The sequence below is a fragment of the Stegostoma tigrinum genome, chromosome 10 (assembly GCF_030684315.1).
Source record: "Stegostoma tigrinum isolate sSteTig4 chromosome 10, sSteTig4.hap1, whole genome shotgun sequence".
Taxonomy (NCBI): domain Eukaryota; kingdom Metazoa; phylum Chordata; class Chondrichthyes; order Orectolobiformes; family Stegostomatidae; genus Stegostoma; species Stegostoma tigrinum.
The window spans coordinates 58,486,070-58,503,883 of record NC_081363.1 but is presented as its reverse complement, the minus strand read 5'-3'; the positions used below and the strand labels follow the sequence as shown (position 1 = coordinate 58,503,883).

General features: G+C 38.7%; 1 protein-coding gene across 2 annotated transcripts in view; it reads left to right on the top strand.

The window, feature by feature from the left end:
- Positions 1-9,554: 9,554 nt before the first annotated feature.
- srp54 (signal recognition particle 54) overlaps positions 9,555-17,814 on the top strand; it is a 39,272-nt gene continuing 31,012 nt past the window's right edge. The window contains exons 1-7 of one of the 2 annotated variants that reach the window (XM_048538172.2): positions 9,555-9,638; positions 9,727-9,929; positions 10,053-10,157; positions 12,550-12,641; positions 14,221-14,305; positions 14,389-14,493; positions 16,476-16,542. In XM_048538172.2, the coding sequence (XP_048394129.1) occupies positions 10,080-10,157; positions 12,550-12,641; positions 14,221-14,305; positions 14,389-14,493; positions 16,476-16,542 (427 nt within the window). In that variant the 5' untranslated portion in view covers positions 9,555-9,638; positions 9,727-9,929; positions 10,053-10,079. Of the gene's footprint in view, positions 9,930-10,052; positions 10,158-12,549; positions 12,642-14,220; positions 14,306-14,388; positions 14,494-16,475; positions 16,543-17,814 lie in introns of both variants that reach the window. The other variant, XM_059649197.1, reaches the window with a different exon arrangement.

Sequence of the window (17,814 nt, the reverse complement as noted above, 5' to 3'; positions counted from 1 at the left end):
TCCAACTTCTATGTGCGTAAATAGTGTGGAAAGGGAAGTAGCAGGGAAGTTAAATACAGATAGTGTTGAAGAAGCAGCTCGAGTAGAAAATAGTCTCAGTTCAGGAATCCTCCAATGGAGAGGAAGTGGAATTGTTTGTTTCATACACATAATATTGTGTAAGCCAAATCTATTTGTTGTATGCAAGTGGTATTATCCCAGTTGCATCAGTTTAAAAACCATATATTTCATTTTTTAAAGACAGGGATTAGTTGAAACTGTGTAGACATTAATGGGAACCATGTAAAAATTCAGACAAATGTTTGTATTTGTTGAGAAAATTCAACGTTCAAAGGGTTGTAAATAAATTTAATTGACATGAAACATTAACTGTTTCCTAGTACGCATACTGCCTGATCTGACCTGAGGTCTTCCAGTATTCTTTGTTCTCATTTCAAAAAGGTAATATTGCTAATCATGTTTCAGCTTGATTAAAAAAACAATGACTGTCATAATTATAATCACATGTACAATTTTCTTTTAATCCCCACATTCAGGATACCCAGCTGCATAAAATAAAATTGGGATCTGTTGTAACATGTTTGGATGCAACATCACTGGGGAGTCATTAACACATAGGTACCAGAGTCGCAATTCTTAGTAAGGGGTTTTACTTGATTCCAGAGGTTGAATGCAATTTTTTGAAGATGATATTTTCGATGATTATTCACTTAATGGCACATAAAGTTTCATGACAATTAATATGAAGAATAATAGTGAAGAAAAAGCACAAGAATTAATGGAATTAAATAAAACAAAATATATAATAAATTCACAATTTTGGGGAAGTGCTAAAGAAGGGTCACTGGACTGGAAACATTAACTCTGACTTTTCTTCATAGATTTCTGTTTTTGTTCACAGTTTAGGGATTTTTCTTGAAGCTTTCCAGACTAATTACACAATAATATGCATTTGAGATTTGAACTATGTTCTCAAAATTCAATGATTCCACAATGTAAATAGCTGGAATGAGTTATTTATATTTGCTACCATTTTTCTTAGTCTTTTACTTGTTCTTTTGAGTTTTAATAATGGTCTAAAAATTGCCATGTTCTTTGAGATCAAATGATTTATCCATATTCTTTCAGGTCCAGTACATCCCAACCAACCCCCAATTTCTCATACTTTTTGGTGCTGATGAAAATTGAAACTGAAAAGGCTGTGGTTTTAGCAATAAGAAGTGCATTTAACTTAACTATAAACCTAATACAAACACATGGGGTACAATCAGTAATTTAAATAAGTCACTTTTAATGATTAGGATCATTTTCTTATGAGCTTAAGCAATTTCCAAGTTCTCATGATGTAAATACAGAAGTGCATCTGAATTAAAAGCAGAAAATGCAAGAAATACACGGTAGATCTGGCAGTATCTTGGAGAGATAATCAAAGTTTATGCTCCAGGTTGATGACCTGAAAAAATGGGAAAAGTGAGATTTGTAACCAGGTTAAAGCAATATAGTGGCCACGTAATGAGAGAAAAGAATAAAAGTCAAAAGGCCATGAAAGGTTGCAAGGTCAGAGAGATTGTATGAAGAAGGCATATAGGGTTGCCCTTGTACCCTTAAAGCGGGAGTAAGGGGACAGACAGGTAAAGAAACAAAACAGACGGGGAAGGCAATGGTTAGTGGTTTTATTGCTGGGCTGTCAATCCAGAGACCCAGATAATGTTCTGGGGACCGCGTTTGAATCCTACCACAGTAGATGGTGGAATTTGAATTCAATAAATATCTGGAGTTAAGAATCTAATGATGACCGAGAATCCATTGTTGCTTATTGGAAAAAAACCATCTGGTTCACAGATGTCCTTGTGGGAAGGAAACTGGCATCCTTACGTGGTCTGGCCGACATGTGCCTCCAGGCCCACAGCAATTGGCTGACTCTTAACTGCCCTCTGGATAATTAGGGATGGGCAATAAATGCTGCCTGGCTCGCGACACCCTCTTCCCGTGAATGAATAAAAAAAAGCAGTCTTGAGGAGAGGTATGAAAAAGTAGAATAATTATGAACAGTTGCTGCCATAAAAGAAGCCCCAAAACACAAAACAAAATGGAAACAGTAGTTACGATTTAAGATCATTGAACTCAGCATTGAATATGGAAGATGATAATGTGCCTAACTAAATGAGGTACTACTCCCTGAACTGATGTTGAGCATCATTAGTGCAATTTGTTATCTGAGTACAAGATCAGAGCAGGTGTGGAGAAATAAAAATGACAGACAACAGGAAGCTTTAAGTCACTTGTAAACTAAATGTGGACATTCTGCAAAACAGTCACCCAGCCTACATTCAGTCTTCCAGATAGAAAGAAGACTATACTGTGAACAGCAAATCAAAAGTACAAATAAACTGTTGTTTAATCTCTTGCACTGGCATGTATTGTTTGAAGGTATGGGTCTGTTAGGTGGTGGCTGAGTGGACCACAGTGTGGCAGAGGCAACAGTTCCTTTGAAATGTTGAAAGGGGAAAACTTGTTTAGTGGTGCCACAAACTGGAGGTGCAAGAAATAGTGAAGGGTGATGCACTGATTATAGGTAGATGGGGTAGAAGGTGAGTACAAAGGGAACCTGATGATGGTTCTGGGAGGGAGGGTGGGAGTCAATGAGAAGTGCAGGAAATTAAATGTACATAACTGAGGCTCAGTAATTTGGATTACCCTTAGAACAGATGTGGCTGAGACAAAGAAACTTGTAGGATGGATTAGAATCTTTATAAGTAGCAAACTGTGAGGAAATGTGGTCAGATCAGTCGTGGAAGTAAGACCTATAGTGGATTTTAGTCAATGGCTGACTGCCAAAAAATGGAGATAGATATGTTCAGGAAAGGACTGGAAGAATTGGAGATCGACCATGCGAATACTTTTGAATAATGTGTTTAGTTAAGAGTTAAAAGTCCTCAAATTCATTCTGTGTCTTTCTTGGTTAGTATTTGTCTTTTTTGCCATCAGTATTCATTTACTCAATCTCTGAATTCAGTGTTGGAGAAGTGAAAGACGCATGATAGGAAATATACTAACAGAAGAATGGGTGGGTTGAGAGTGTGAGAATCTTCTTTGCATTTTCTGGGGCAAAGCTGGGACTTAACAAGAGTAGGTTGCTTAGTACAGGTAAGAACACAGTTGATGGATGGTGAAAGTATGTGGACCAAAAAGGAAAATACTCTGAGAAAATCAGAATTTGTGTAAACTCTGAACAGAAAGAAGATGATATCAGGTGTTTCAGAGATTGAAATAAAAACAAACATTAAAAAAATTGAGCTTGGGAATCAATGTTCCACACCTATAGGCTAAACCTGAAATGACAGATGGAGTGGCCCATGGGAGTATATGATGACAGTACAGGTTAAGTTTATCATCTCCACCGATAAGAGGCTCGTGGATGTTGAGAGCTGTGTAAGATTTGTTCGCAAGGCACAGATTACCCAAAAAAGGGTCATAAGTAGTTCTAAACTGTTTACCAAGAAGCAACAACTAGATAGGAAGCTAGGCAAAATGGACAGAAAAGACATAGAATCAGGGAGTTATGGTTTTGATCCAGCAGTGATGAAAGAGTGGCAATGCATGTATGCATTTGACAGATGACACACTTGTATTTTAGAACTCTTGGCAGTTGATCAAGGTGATTTTACCATGGGTTACAAAAGTTCTCTTAATCAGGTAGAAGGAAAAGGAATTTGTGGCAAGATAGAAGAACAGGCCAAAACAAGGTGATTACATGAAAGTAGTTCAATCAAAGAAACTGAACTTTGAAGGAAATCAATTTCTACTGGAAGCATCTTTTAACTTATCCACGTTCATGCAAATTTTAACAGAAATCCAAATGGATTTAGCCTCAAGAATACTAAAATTATAAACAACTCTTATTGCACAAATAGTCCGTATCCTATATTCAATTTCAACTACAGTTGTATTTATCTGAATCTCTCCCTTCTCCTTTAAGGTCCTCATAAAACCTGCTTCTGTAAACAATCTTAGTGACAAATCTTACTACCTCTCTTTGGTTTAGCGTAATTTTTGTCTGATTGCACCCCAGTGAAAACATCTCTGAAAAAGGCTATGTAAATTCAGGGTGATATGTACAACAGTAGCAAAATATATTTTAAAAATCTGGAATTAAAACTCGTCAAAGGAAGACCATGTAGTTATGACTGATTGTTGCAAAATCTAAATAGGGTTCAGTAGTACCCTTTAGGGAAATAAATGTGCTATCTGTATCTGGTCCAGCCTACATTTAACTCCATAACAACGGCAATGTGGATCTTAAATGCTCTCCTAAATGCCAAAATCAGAAGAGCTGGCCCACAGACTAGTCAAGCAACTGTCTGATATAGCCATACACATGTGTCATTCCTGACAGACAATATACCAGACACCAACATCACCATTCCCGGTTATGTCCTATCCCACAGGCATTTAATGTTTTAGTGGCTATACATGGTACACAGTCAGGAGACTATTTGCTTTGTCCTCCACATTGATTCTAGATCCCATGAAAGCTCATGGCATTATGTCAAACAACAGCAAGGAAACCTCCAGCTCATGCAAAGTATTTGTCCACGCTGACACCACCTGGAAGAAGCACTGAGGATTCTGAGGACAAAGAATGTTCTCTATGTGGGGAATGTGCATCACTAAGGGTGATTCACTAATACTCCTACTGTTAAAGCTGGCCTAAAAGGCATAACAGCTAGGTGAGGTCTGAGGGCACCAAGAAGTGGAAGAAATTTGCTTGATCTCCTCCTCAGCAATCTACCTGTTCCAGATACATCTGTCCTTGATCTCATCAGAAGAAGTGACTAACATCCAGTCACTGTGGAGACCAATTCCCATATTCACATTGAGGATAGCCTCTTGTTGTACTGTGTCACATTACTGTGATGCTAGATGGGACAGAATTTGAACAGATCTGGCAACTCAAAATTGGCCATCCATTAGGCACTGTGGGCTATCAGCAGCTACAGAACTATTTAACGACAATCTGCAATCTCGACGTATCAATTCAACACAGCAAATCACACCTGGTTCAAAGAAGAACGCAGGAGGACAGGCAAGGATCAGTACGATCTCACAGAACCTGTAAAATTCTAACAGGACAAAGGCAGTGTATATGGAGGAAGGATGTGCCCAATGACTGGGAAGTCCAGACCAGGGGGACAATCTAAGGATGTAGGTTTGACCATTTAGGACGGAAATGAGGAGAAATTTCTTCACTCAGAGAATTATGAGCCCGTGGAATTCTGTGCCACAGCAAGTGGTTATGGCCAAAACATTTTTAAGAAGAGAGATGGATTTCAGGACTGATGGGATCAAAAGTCTTGTGAGAAAGCAGAACACGGGGAACTGAAAATACAAATAACAGAAGTTATGAGAAGAGAAAGTTAAACACAACAGGGAATCTTAAAGTTTTCTTTCAGCACTGAAATATTAAAAGATGGTAAAAAGGTGAATGTGCTCGAGTCAAGATCTAAAAGGGGATTTGCTCTTGAAAGCAGATGGCTGAGGCAAAAAATGAGTACTTTGTATTTGTCTTTACCAAGGAAAAATATGTTGCCTAGCTCATGGCAAAATAGAAAGTATCTGAAGTACTTGACGGGCTAATAAGTAATGAAGAGGTGGTATCAGGGAGGCGAGCTTCACTTAAACTTTCTAAGTCTACTAGACTGGATGAGATAGATCCTAGGATACTGAGGAAAATAACAATAGAAATTGCAGAGACATTGGCTATCATTTTCCAATCTTCCAGATAGAATTCAGAGGGCTTATGAATTGGAAATGTGATACATGTTATAAAAAAAAGTGTGTAGGATAAACCCAGCAATCTCAGGCCAGTAAGATTAATCTGGTGGTGGGCAAGTGTTTAGAAATGACAATTCATGACAAAATTAACAAGCATTTTTGTAAATGCAGGTTAATGGAAGCTAGCATGGATTTGATAAGGGCAGTTCATGTTTAAGTAATTTGCTTCAGATTTTTACGAAATATTTTTTAATCAAACTATTTGGACATATTAAGTCACACTTCCCTACTTCTGTTGTGCTTCCAGCTTAAGCTGTTAATGCCTAAGTCAGATCCCAGACTGAAATTTGGCTTGATAGATCATATTTTGTTTTGTTTTTATTAAATAAAGTGGTCTTTCATTAAAACAGATGCACTCAATGCTGTGGATCTAATTTTAGCAATTAAACAGAAGTTTATTCTGCAAAAGAAACTAAATAGAATAAACTAAGCAACTTAGATATAACATAATTTGAATTCTTTAGAATTATACAGTAAAACTAAAATCCCATCTATCCCAACAGCATTACAATACTTAAATACAAGAGAGAATTTAATTCTGTATCATATGTTTAGGCATGATTGAACTGTTCCTTTCAATTCCCAGTTGTGACAGTTTGATAGCCTTTTTCTCGATTGTTCACAGAACTGATCCTAGACTTTATCAGCCTTGAATTGACCCTTCAGGGTTCTAACCAAAAATTTGGGGTCTTGAACTTTCAAACCAACATCTTAGAATAGAATACCTACAGTGTGGAAGCAGGCCATTTGGCCCATCAAGTCCACAATGATCCTCCGAAAAGCATCTCACCCAGACACACCCTGCTACCCTGTAACCTGCATTTCTCATGATTAACCTACCCAGCCTGCAAATCCCTGGAATCTATGGACAATTTAGCATGGTCAATCCACCTAACTTGCCCATCTTTGGACTGTGGAAGAAACTGGGGCACCCGGAGGAACCCATGCAGACACAGGGAGAATGTGCAAACTCCACATCGACAATTTACACGCAGCTAATCTGTTTTCTAACAGTTCTGAATTACCATCTTTCTTCAAGAGAAACTGTTATTTTACTTCAAGCAGAATGTTTGCAACGTGAAAACAAAAGCTTTTCCAGCTATAGGATTTCCCCTTTCACAAGAAAAATGTAATTCCTGATTCTGTTAACTGAAAGCAAGCAAATTTTCTTCAAACTTTACTCTGTTTTATAGTCATAGAGATATACAGCAAGGAAATAGACCCTTCAGTCCAACTCGTCCATGGCAATCAGATCCTATACAAATCTAGTCCCAGTTGCCAGCATTTGGTCTATAGTCCTCTAAACCCTTCCTATTCATATACCCATCTAGATGCCTTTTAAATGACGTAAACATATCAGCCTCCAGCACTTCCTCTGGCAACTCATTCTATATACGCACCACCCTCTGTGAGAAAAAGTTTCCCCTTAGGTCCCTTTCATGTTTTTCCCCCTCCCCTTAAACTTGTGCCCTCTAGTTTTGGGCTCTCCCAGCCCAGGAAAAAGACTTTGCCTATTTCCCCAATGATTTTATGAACCAACATAAGGCCACTCCTCAGCCTCCGATGCTCCAGGGAAAATAGCCCAAGCCGATTCAACCTCTTCCTAGAGCTTAAACCGTCCAACGCTGGCAACATCTTGTAAATCTTTTCTGAATCCTTTCTAAATGCACAACATCCTTCCTTTTGGAGGGAGACCAGAACTGCGTGCTATTCTCCAAAAGTGGCCAATCCAATGTTGCTGTTCATTCATAAGATCCCCCCAATGGAAGTAAATTCCAATTAATACCCCAGGAAGTAACTCCCTCATTCTCATTTTAAAAGACCAGGCTCCAGAAATACTGACAAGTTGATCATTACATCTTCCCATGCACACAAACCAAAACCCACATGCCACTAGTTCTAAATATATAAACATAAATCACACACCTTACATCAACCTTTCAAAAGGCATTTAATAAATTGCTACACAGTAGACATGTCAGCGAAATTAAAGCTTGTGGAATAAAAGTGACATTTGGCTGAATGACTGAAACAGATGATTTTTGTTGGAGCAAAGTTTGTTGTTGCATTTCCCAGGGTCTGATGTTGCATTGCTGCTGTTCTTGACATCTACGAATGACTTAGACTTAGCTAACTTGGTATTATTTCAAAGTTTTCACCTGACATGTGAACCGTGACTACTGATGTTTAAGGTCAAAAGAATATAGACAGTCGATGAAACAGCCAGGCAAGTAGCAGATTAAATTTAAGACAGAGAAGTGGAGCAATTTGGTAAGAAGAATAAGGACAAAGTGTTAAATTTTTTAAAAATATTGAAGTGGGTGCAGGAAGATATGGACCAGGGGTTGATCTTTGAATCAGTCAGGTGGCAAAACAGTTTGAGGGGGCTGTTTAAAAAAAGACATAATGATGGTTTTATAAACAGGGGCAGTTAGTACATAAGAAAGCAAGTTATGTTGCATCTGTACAAAACAAATGGTCCCTCGTGAACTGAAGTATTGTTCTTACTTCTCAGCTACATACTTTGGAAAGGATGTGAAGTAATTAAATAATCATAGAATCCCCACAGTGTGGAGAGAGGCCATTAGGCCCATTGAGTCCCCACTGATCTTCAGAACAGCATTTCACTCAGACCCAGTCCCCAGCCTTATCTCTGTAATCACCCCCTCAACCCCATTTACCATGGCTAAGCCACCTAGTCGGCACAGCCCTGGACCCTACAGGCAAGTTCAGCAAGGCTAATCCACCTAACCTGCACAATAGTGGACAGCAGGAAGAAACCAGAACAGTTGGCAGAAACCCACATAGACATGAGAAGAGTGTGCAAACTCCACACAGGCATCCAAGGCTGGAATTGAAACTGAATGCTGTGAGGCATCAGTGATCAGAAACGATTCAAAAAAGTGAATCTGCAAACAAGCGTCTTCAGTCACATAAATGGATTGGACAAACTAGCACTGTTCTCCTGGGAGATTTGATATATTCAAAATTAACAGGAATCTCAACAAAGCTGAAATTGTTTCTGAACGTACAGATTGAGAACCAGAGCACACTAAGTTAAGGTGATTTGCAAGTGAATCAAAAGTGACATTATAAAAAAGCAGTACACGGTGAATTGTTAGGGTCTAGAATGCACGGCTTCTAAATGTGATTGAAGCAGATGCCATCATTGCTTTCAAAAGTTACTTAGTTCATTATCTTAAGCAGGGCTACAGGGAAGTTACAAATCCTAGCTTTTCACTATAACCGTTCCATTATTCAATATAGTGAGGAGAGTTAGACTGATCTTCATTACTTAGCATATTGAGGTCTTTCACTGACCTGGCTCCAAGTTAACAGCGGGGCCTTTCACTGACATCTCCAGCATCTAGGGAGTGGAGGACTCTTTAACTGATACCTCAAGGTCTAAGGTACAGACAGGCCCGTCACTGACCCCAATGTCCAGGATGCACAGCGGGCCTTTCACCGACCACCACCCCCCGTGTCCAGGGAATGGGGGAAAATGGGGCAGGGGCCTTTCGTTGACACCCCAAAGTCCCAGATCTGAAACAGGTGGAATTGTGAACGTGCCTTATCACCTCAGTGGCTAATTGAGACAGCCAAGTACTGAATGCGGTTTAATCCAGTTGTCACTTGATTCTGTACGCCATTGCTGAAGCTTTCTCCCTTCCACACGGGAATGAAGACCACGTGACAGATGAAGGCGGAGCTTTGTGACTCCGGAAGAGGAAGGAGTGAGACGGCGGGGTCACGCTTAATGGTGACGTTTGTTAGTTGGTGCGGTCCTGGGCCCGGTGTTTGTGGTAAGGGCCTCGGTGTCTCGTTACTTCTTTGATCCTCTCTGTGTTTGGTGTTTGGGTGGAATGGTCGTTATTGGCGTTTGTGTTTCAGGCTGGGTTTCTGTGAGGACTACGAGCAGTTAAAAGTCTGTTCTGTGGCTGAGCTTGCTATCTGGATGCTGGCAGTTGCTGCCTCTGGTTCGATGGAGTAAAAGCAGCGAGTTGTATCCGAGGAGCCTTGGTCACAGCTTTCCTTCTCGGAATTGTCGGACCGCTGGTCTCTTCATTCCCCCCCAGCGGATCCTGTTTCTTTTGGTAAGGCGGCTGCAGCTAGGAGGAACTGCGGACTCGATTGATGATTTATTTCATGTTGTATTTTTTAAAATGACAAGTAACCGTATGGTTTTCAATCGCCTCACATCTTGTTTGTTGCGACAGAACAACTAAACCTGAAAAGCTGCCAAAATGGTGTTAGCGGATTTGGGGAGAAAAATTACCTCTGCTCTGCGATCCTTGAGCAATGCCACCATCATCAATGAGGAGGTATTTTAACTTTGTGTTTTGTGAGTTAGTGATTTAGTTGATGCGGTACTTGCTCCGTCGCTAAAGCTAAGTGTTGTATTAGCCCAACGAAAGCATTTCTGCACCTATTTACTTCTTGTTAAGGCAATCAAGTATTTGAGCATTTGGAAATAATAATCTGGTTCTCAAAATTGGTTCAATATTACTAATCTGAAACAACTGTTGTACCCGTGAAATATTTTCAGATCTAACACTTTTTTTTTGGTTATTAGAGACAAAACAAACACTGTAGATGCTGGAATCCAAGGTAGACAAACAAGAGGCTGGAAGAATTCAGCAAGCCAGGTAGCATCTGGAGGAAAGGAGCAGTCAGTGTTTCAGATAATACCCTTCTTCAGGACCTCAGATGCTGCTTGGACTGCTGTGTTCTTCCAACCTCCTGTTTGTCTAACTCTTTGTGAACTTTGTAATTAGCATAAGTATGTTGTTTGTAAATGGAATTTTTAATTTTCGATCTCTTAATGGTTGGAAAAAGGATTGAATATTGGAAAGCAATGTACCTTTTGTTTACTGGTGCCAATTTAAGTTTGTGTGGCCTAAATTTGATGGATATTACTTACGCACCTGACATCAAACTATCCACATGTTAGACTGCCGTCAAGAGCTGTCATCCAGCAATATTAAAACTCTAACTTATTACATGTCTTAATTAGTTCTAATTATGCTATGGTAAAAGGAATTGTTGTGTGACTGATTACTTGACATGAGATTAGAAAACTATATATGTGCTGTAATTCTTTGTTTCCTCTGGATTTTAGTTTTATTTCTCATGACTTTATAGTTGAAATCCAAAGTCTGTACATTTTTAAGTTCTGCAGTTTACACAGTTAAAAACAAACATTTTGGCTACCTCCTGAAATATGTTTGCTGATTTAGGAATAAAATATCACATACTGAATTGTGTATTGTCCTGGTTCTGTAAGATAAGGAAGAAGAAAACAGGACTTGCATCTTAGTCATTTCCAGGCATGCTTGGTCTTATTTTCTATGTTTTCACTTCTGTCCCTTTCTCTAAGTTTTGTTCTTCATATGCTTTGCACTTTGTGCCTGTCATCCTTTTCCTGCCACTTGTCAAAGAAACGAAGAAAAGTGGATTGTTGAATTTTAACTATGTAAACACTTGAAAATTGCACATACAGACAAGTTATTATTTCAATGTAGTGCGGTTACTTGGCAGTGAGTCCACAAGTTACAAGTTTCTGCAACCAACGCAACAGGTTAAGGTAACAATGTGTAGAGCTGGATGAACACAGCAGGCCAAGCAGCATCAAAAGAACAGGAAAGCTGACGTTTCAGGCCTGGATCCTCCTTCAGAGGGTTCTTCAACAGGTTAAGGTGTTGGCTTTACATGCAATAGTTCTGGCTAATTCAGTTACTGTCATGTTTATTTTTGCTGAAGGTTAACTGCTTAATAAGATATAACTGAGGCATAGCAATTAAACAAACTTTATTCATTACAGCGATAATGGGATCTGCAGATGCTGAGATGCTGCTTGGCCTGCTGTGTTCATCCAGCTTCACACTTTATTTATTACAGCTGTAGTTTTAGTCCCATAGCTCTCATTAAGCCTCAACTTGGAGTTACTGTTGAACTAAACTTAGGATAAGCGAGCCATTTTGGCCATTATTTAACTCCAGAGAGGTAATATGATGATTACAGATCCCCAGTTAATTATAAAATTGGCCTAGCCCTGATGTAACAATCGGTTCACATTAAATTGTGAACTTGGCATAATGTTTTGAGGCTTCATAGTCTCCAGCTAATTGGGCTATTCAGGTTAAAGCTGAACAAATAAGTTTATATTTTAAAGTTTGTGTGCACAGTGCAAGTTTGTGGCATATTATGCGGAATTTCTTGGGGAACGAGAAATGCTTCTTAGGATGTTGGTGTGTTCTGGAGAAGTGGAGGTGCCTGGCTACATATAAGGAGTAAGATAACAAAGTGTGGAGCTGGATGAACACAGCAGGCCAAGCAGCATCTCGGGAGCACAAAGGCTGATGTTTCGGGCCGAGACCCTTCATCAGAGAGAGGTGCTGCTTGGCCTGCTGTGTTCATCCAGCTCCACGCTTGGTTATCTTGGATTCTCCAGCATCTGCAGTTCCCATTCTCACTGATATAAGGAGTAAGAAACAGGTTTAGGGTGTGGGGATTACCATTTAAGGATCACATGACTGATAACAGTACAATGATTTACAGTTGCTTCCCTCACTGTATATGTTCATCTCTTCTGTCAATTAACTATACTGCTGAACACAGTACAGTGTTCTATCAAATTGGCAGTCTTTTTAAACAAAACAACTTGTGTGCTCCATTTTTATTAAAACAATTAAAAATCATTATTTTTATTCTCAGGTTTTGAACGCTATGTTGAAGGAAGTATGTACTGCTTTACTCGAAGCAGATGTCAACATAAAACTTGTGAAACAGCTTCGGGAAAATGTCAAGTAAGTAAGCAAACTTAATTCAGTAAGTTGTATGCAGGATTATTAAAATGAGAAACACTTCAATTGAGGTAGTAGGTTGGCATCTGGAGACTTGAATAATTTAACAGTGCAGTTCTAATACACTGCGGGGTTGTGTGTGTTCTGTGTACAGCTAGGGGAGGCGATGGCATAGTGGTATTATCGCTTGAATATTAATCCAGAAAGTGAGCTAGTTTTCTGGGGATCAAAGCTTTGATCCTTCCATAACAGATTGTGGAATTTGAAATCGGTTTTTTTAAAAAAAACTGAAAAAATAAATAATTGCCAGTTATTGGAAAAACCCGTTTGGCTCACTAGTTTCTTTCAGGCAAGGAAATCTGTCATCCTTACCTGATTTGGCATACATGTGATTCCACACCATAGCTATGATTGACTATTAACTACCATCTAGGCATTTGGAGATGGGCAGTGAATGCTGGGTCAGACAACAAGTGCCATATCCTGTGAATCAATTTTTTAAAAAAATTACACAATTACTAATTTTCCCCTCAGTGTTGTACATTTGGGAATTTTCTGTTAAATGAATATGTTGATTGACCAGAGAAGTTACTGAATCCTTATAGTTTGTTTGTTTTTGGCTCTAATGTTAGCTCGGGCTCTTTAATGCCTGATACTAGCTAAACATTGCGCATGTGTCTAGATTGTAAATAGAAATGGTCGTAGAGTTGTACAGCATGGAAACAGCCTTTGGTCCAACTTGTCCATGTTGAGTCAGATATCCTGGTTACATCTTGTCCCATTTGCCTTCATTTGGCCCATATCCTTGTAAATCTTTCCTGGTTTGTATACCCATCCTGATGCCTTTTAAGTGTTGTAATTATACCAGCCTCCTCCACTTCCTCTGAGAGTTCATTCCACACACATACCACCCTCTGTGAAAAAGTTGCCTGTTAGGACCCTTTTGAATCTTTGCCTTCTGGCTTTGGCAACCTACCTACCCTAGGGACAATACCTTGCCTATTTACCGTATCCCCGCCCCTCATGATTTTATAAACTTCTATAAGGTCACTCTTCAGCCTGTGACAATCCAGAGAAAATAGCCCCAGCCTACTTGGTCTGTCCCTCTCGCTCAAATACTCGAGCCCCAACGACATCTTTGCACATGTTTTGTGAACCCTCACTAGCTTCACAACATCCTTCCTAATGCAGGGAGACTGGAATTGCATGTATTATTCCAAAAACGGCCTAACCAATGTCCTGTACAGCTGCAAAATTACATCCCAACTTCTATACTCACTGTACTGACCAATAGTGGCAAGTGACAACAAGTGACAGCCTGATACATGTGAACAAAAATCTTAATAGTTTGGTTTAACTGTATTTGTAATCAGCTATTTGTCCTCTGACGTGCTGTTTGAAAGACTCTGTCTGTCTGTCAACTGTACCTTAAACATACTTATTATAAACTAAATTTGACATTTGTTTAAAATGTAAATGCTGCTTCTTGCACAAACCATTTTGTTGATCATTTTCTGCACAGATAATTCACTGAACAGTTTACCTGTCAATTTTTTTATTTATTTTGCTAAACTTGTTTTAGAGCAGCTATAGACTTGGAAGAAATGGCTTCTGGCCTCAACAAAAGACGAATGATCCAGCATGCTGTATTCAAAGAACTTGTCAAGGTATCTGAACCACCAAGAGCAATTTGATTTTTACATGTTTTTCTTCTTTGAATTAAATATATTGCCATTTATGTATTATTTAGCTTGTAGATCCAGGAGTTAAAGCATGGACGCCCACAAAAGGAAAACAAAATGTCATCATGTTTGTTGGCCTTCAAGGTAGTGGTAAAACTACAACATGTACAAAGGTATTAGATTTTTCTTTCCCCTTTTGGAATATCTCATTAGAAGTCTAACATTTGCCGCCTTCGACTTAATCTAATCCCGTTGGTGGCTTGTCAATTAGGAAATAGCTGGTAGAAAGAGTTAATGGGAACTGCAGATGCTGGAGAATCCAAGATAACAAAGTGTGAAGCTGGATGAACACAGCAGGCCAAGCAGCACCTCAGGAGCACAAAAGCTGATGTTTCGGGCCTAGACCTTCAGAAAGAGTGGTTCTGTTGTAATTCAAGAATTGGTTATGGTTCATTTCTATGCATGACCACTAAACAGATCAGTACAAGCTGCTATCGATTTAAGTTTTAAATTAAAAATGGTGTTGAGGAAATATTAAAGTTTAAGGATGCTAGAACAGTAGTATTTGTATCCAGGAGCCAGAGACTGAACAAAAATTCCTTGTTATTTTACTGTTTGTCCTGAATGCTTGCCTGTAATTGAAAGAAGACATAATCCTGTCAATTCTTTCCCTTTTTCTCAGTGAAGTTAACTAAGTTTAAATGAATTCCTTTTTATTGTAAGGAGTTTTGGATTTTTATCAATAATTTACAGAAGAAAACAGGTTTCATTATATTTGTAATTAATTCCCAAATTACATTCTTGTAATTTTCAGAATTCTAAATTGAAATATATTTATTTTAGAATACACATTGAGTCATAGAATCATACAGCATGGAAGCAGACCCTTTGGTCCAGACAGTCCGTGCCAATCGTAATCCCAAAATAAAGTACACTTACCTGCGTGGGCTTGGCCCATTTTTCTCAAATTTCTTAGTCGTGTACTTAACAAATGTTTTTTTTTAAATGTTGCAACTGTACCCACATCCACCACTTCCTCTGGAAGTTCATTCCATGCTCCGTCAAAAACAAAAATACCAGTCATGTCCTTCTTAAATCTTTGTCCTCTCACCTTAAAAATACACCCTGTAGTCTTGAAATCCCCCACCCAAGCAAAAGATTCACCTTATCTATACCCCGCATGATTATATAAAACTCTCCAAAGGCCACCCCTTGACCTCCTATGCACCAATTAAAGAAATCCTAACCTATTCAGCCTCTGCTTATGACTTAAACCCTCCATTCTTGGCAACGTCCAGGTAAATTACTTCTGAAACCTTTCCAGCTTGATAATATCTTCCCCATCACAGGCCAACCAGAGCTGGACACAGTACTACAGAAGAGACCTCACCAGAGTCCTTTACAACCTCAACATAACATAACATCCCAACTCCCATATGCAAAGGTCTAAGTAATGAAGGCAAGGATGCTAAACACCTTAATGTCTACATTTGACACAAACTTCGAACAAATTAGGTCTCTGTTCTACAACACTACCCAAGGATCAACTTTTAATTGTATAAGTCTTGCCCTGGTTTGTTTTACCAAAATGCGATACCTTGCATTTATCCAAATTAAACTCTGTCAGCCACTATTCAATCCCTTGACCCAATTGATCGAGATCTCTTTGTAATCTTAAATAACCTTCACTGCCCACTGTACTAGCAATTGTGCTGTCATCTGCAAACTTACTAATCATATTCTCATCTAAATCATTTGTATAAATGGCAAACAAAAGTGGACCCAGCACTGATCACTGTGGAACACTGCTGGTCACAGGCCTCCAGTCTGAAAAACAGTCCTCTATCATTACTGTCTCCTGCCATTAAGCCAATTTTGTATTCAATTGGCAAACTCTGCTTGAATCCCATATGATCTAACTTTAGTAAAGTTTATTAAAATTTACTAAACTGTAACTTGAAACTGTGGGAGAATTTTATTCATCAAGATTTTAAACTGATGTATTTGCATAGTCGTGCTTATTTCAATTCAAATTTAAGCAGAAAATTAATTTTAGAAGTAATTTTTTTAAATATGGGAGGCTGCTGTTGCTTGTATTGTAGTTTTTTTTACTCCTTGTTTCGACACCTGTCACAAGACCAATTTTTTTATGTAGCTAGCGTACTATTTCCAACGGAAAGGCTGGAAGACTTGCTTAATATGTGCGGACACATTTAGAGCAGGTGTGTATGTTGTTTTTCACAAACTTGGTTTAATGTTAATCTATTAAAATTAAATTTTATCTGTTTGAGCCTTTTATCTGGAACATTTTCAGCAAATATAATTTTCTTAGTTTAATAATTTACTAAGTCCCAAAGTGATTGATTCAGTCAAAACTGTATTACGGAACATTAACCACTAAATTTGCTGAGGTCCAGCTTGAAGTAAATGGCTGGAGCTGGGAAAACTTTCTATTTGTAATGCTACTTTATTTTTATTTGCAGCATCTTTAACCATATTGAAGATGCCCATTTTCTAGCCTTTACATTGAGTTTTCAAATGAGTGGTCATAAGAAATAATAAAAAGAAAGAGGAACAATTGGTCCACTCTGCTGTACCATGAAATAAGATCATGGCTGATCTGATTGTGGCTTTAACTCAACCTTCCTGCCTGATCCCATCATCCTCAACTCCGTTATAGATGAAAAATCTGTCTGACTGAGCCTTCAAAAATTCAGCAACCCAGGATCCACTGCAAGGGAATTCTGAACCTTTAATTCTGTCTTAAATGGATGACCCATAATTTTAAATTATCCCCTAATCTCAGGTTGACTGAGGAGAAACATCATCTCAGCATTTATCCTGTTCACCCTCCTCAGAATGGATTATTCTTCTCTGGACCAATGAGCAAACATTCAACTCGCTCACCAGTTGTTAAGAACATACTGGCAAATTTTCTCGGAACTCCTTCCACTGCAATATCTTTCCTTGGGCCAGTTGACCAAGGATGCAGTTAGTTCTCTAGATATTCTCACCAATGTCCTGTAGCATTGTAATGAGACTTGTCTTACTTTTGTACTCCATCCCCCTTGCAACGAAGGCTTACATTCCTTATGCTGTCTTAATTCATTGCACCTACCTGCTAACGTTCAGGATTTGTATCTCTTTCCACTTAAATCTGTGTCTCTGTTCATTTTTCAAAATTCTATTTGATCTGCTAAGTTTTGCACACTTGCTTAACTATCTTTCCCTGAAGCCATTTTATGTCATCCTTAGAACTTATTTTCTGAGTTACGATTGTTTTCTCAGCAACTCTGTTACAATACATTCCCTTCATTCATGTCAGTAATATAGATTGTAAATAACTGAGTTCTCAGCCCTGATCCCTGTGCTTCTCTGGTTAGAATTTACCAACTCCTGGAATTGACTTATTTATCAAACTTTCCTGAATTGGCATTCATGTAAATTTTGCTTGTAACATCATGGTCCTTTTTTTCCCTTGGAGTAACCTTTTA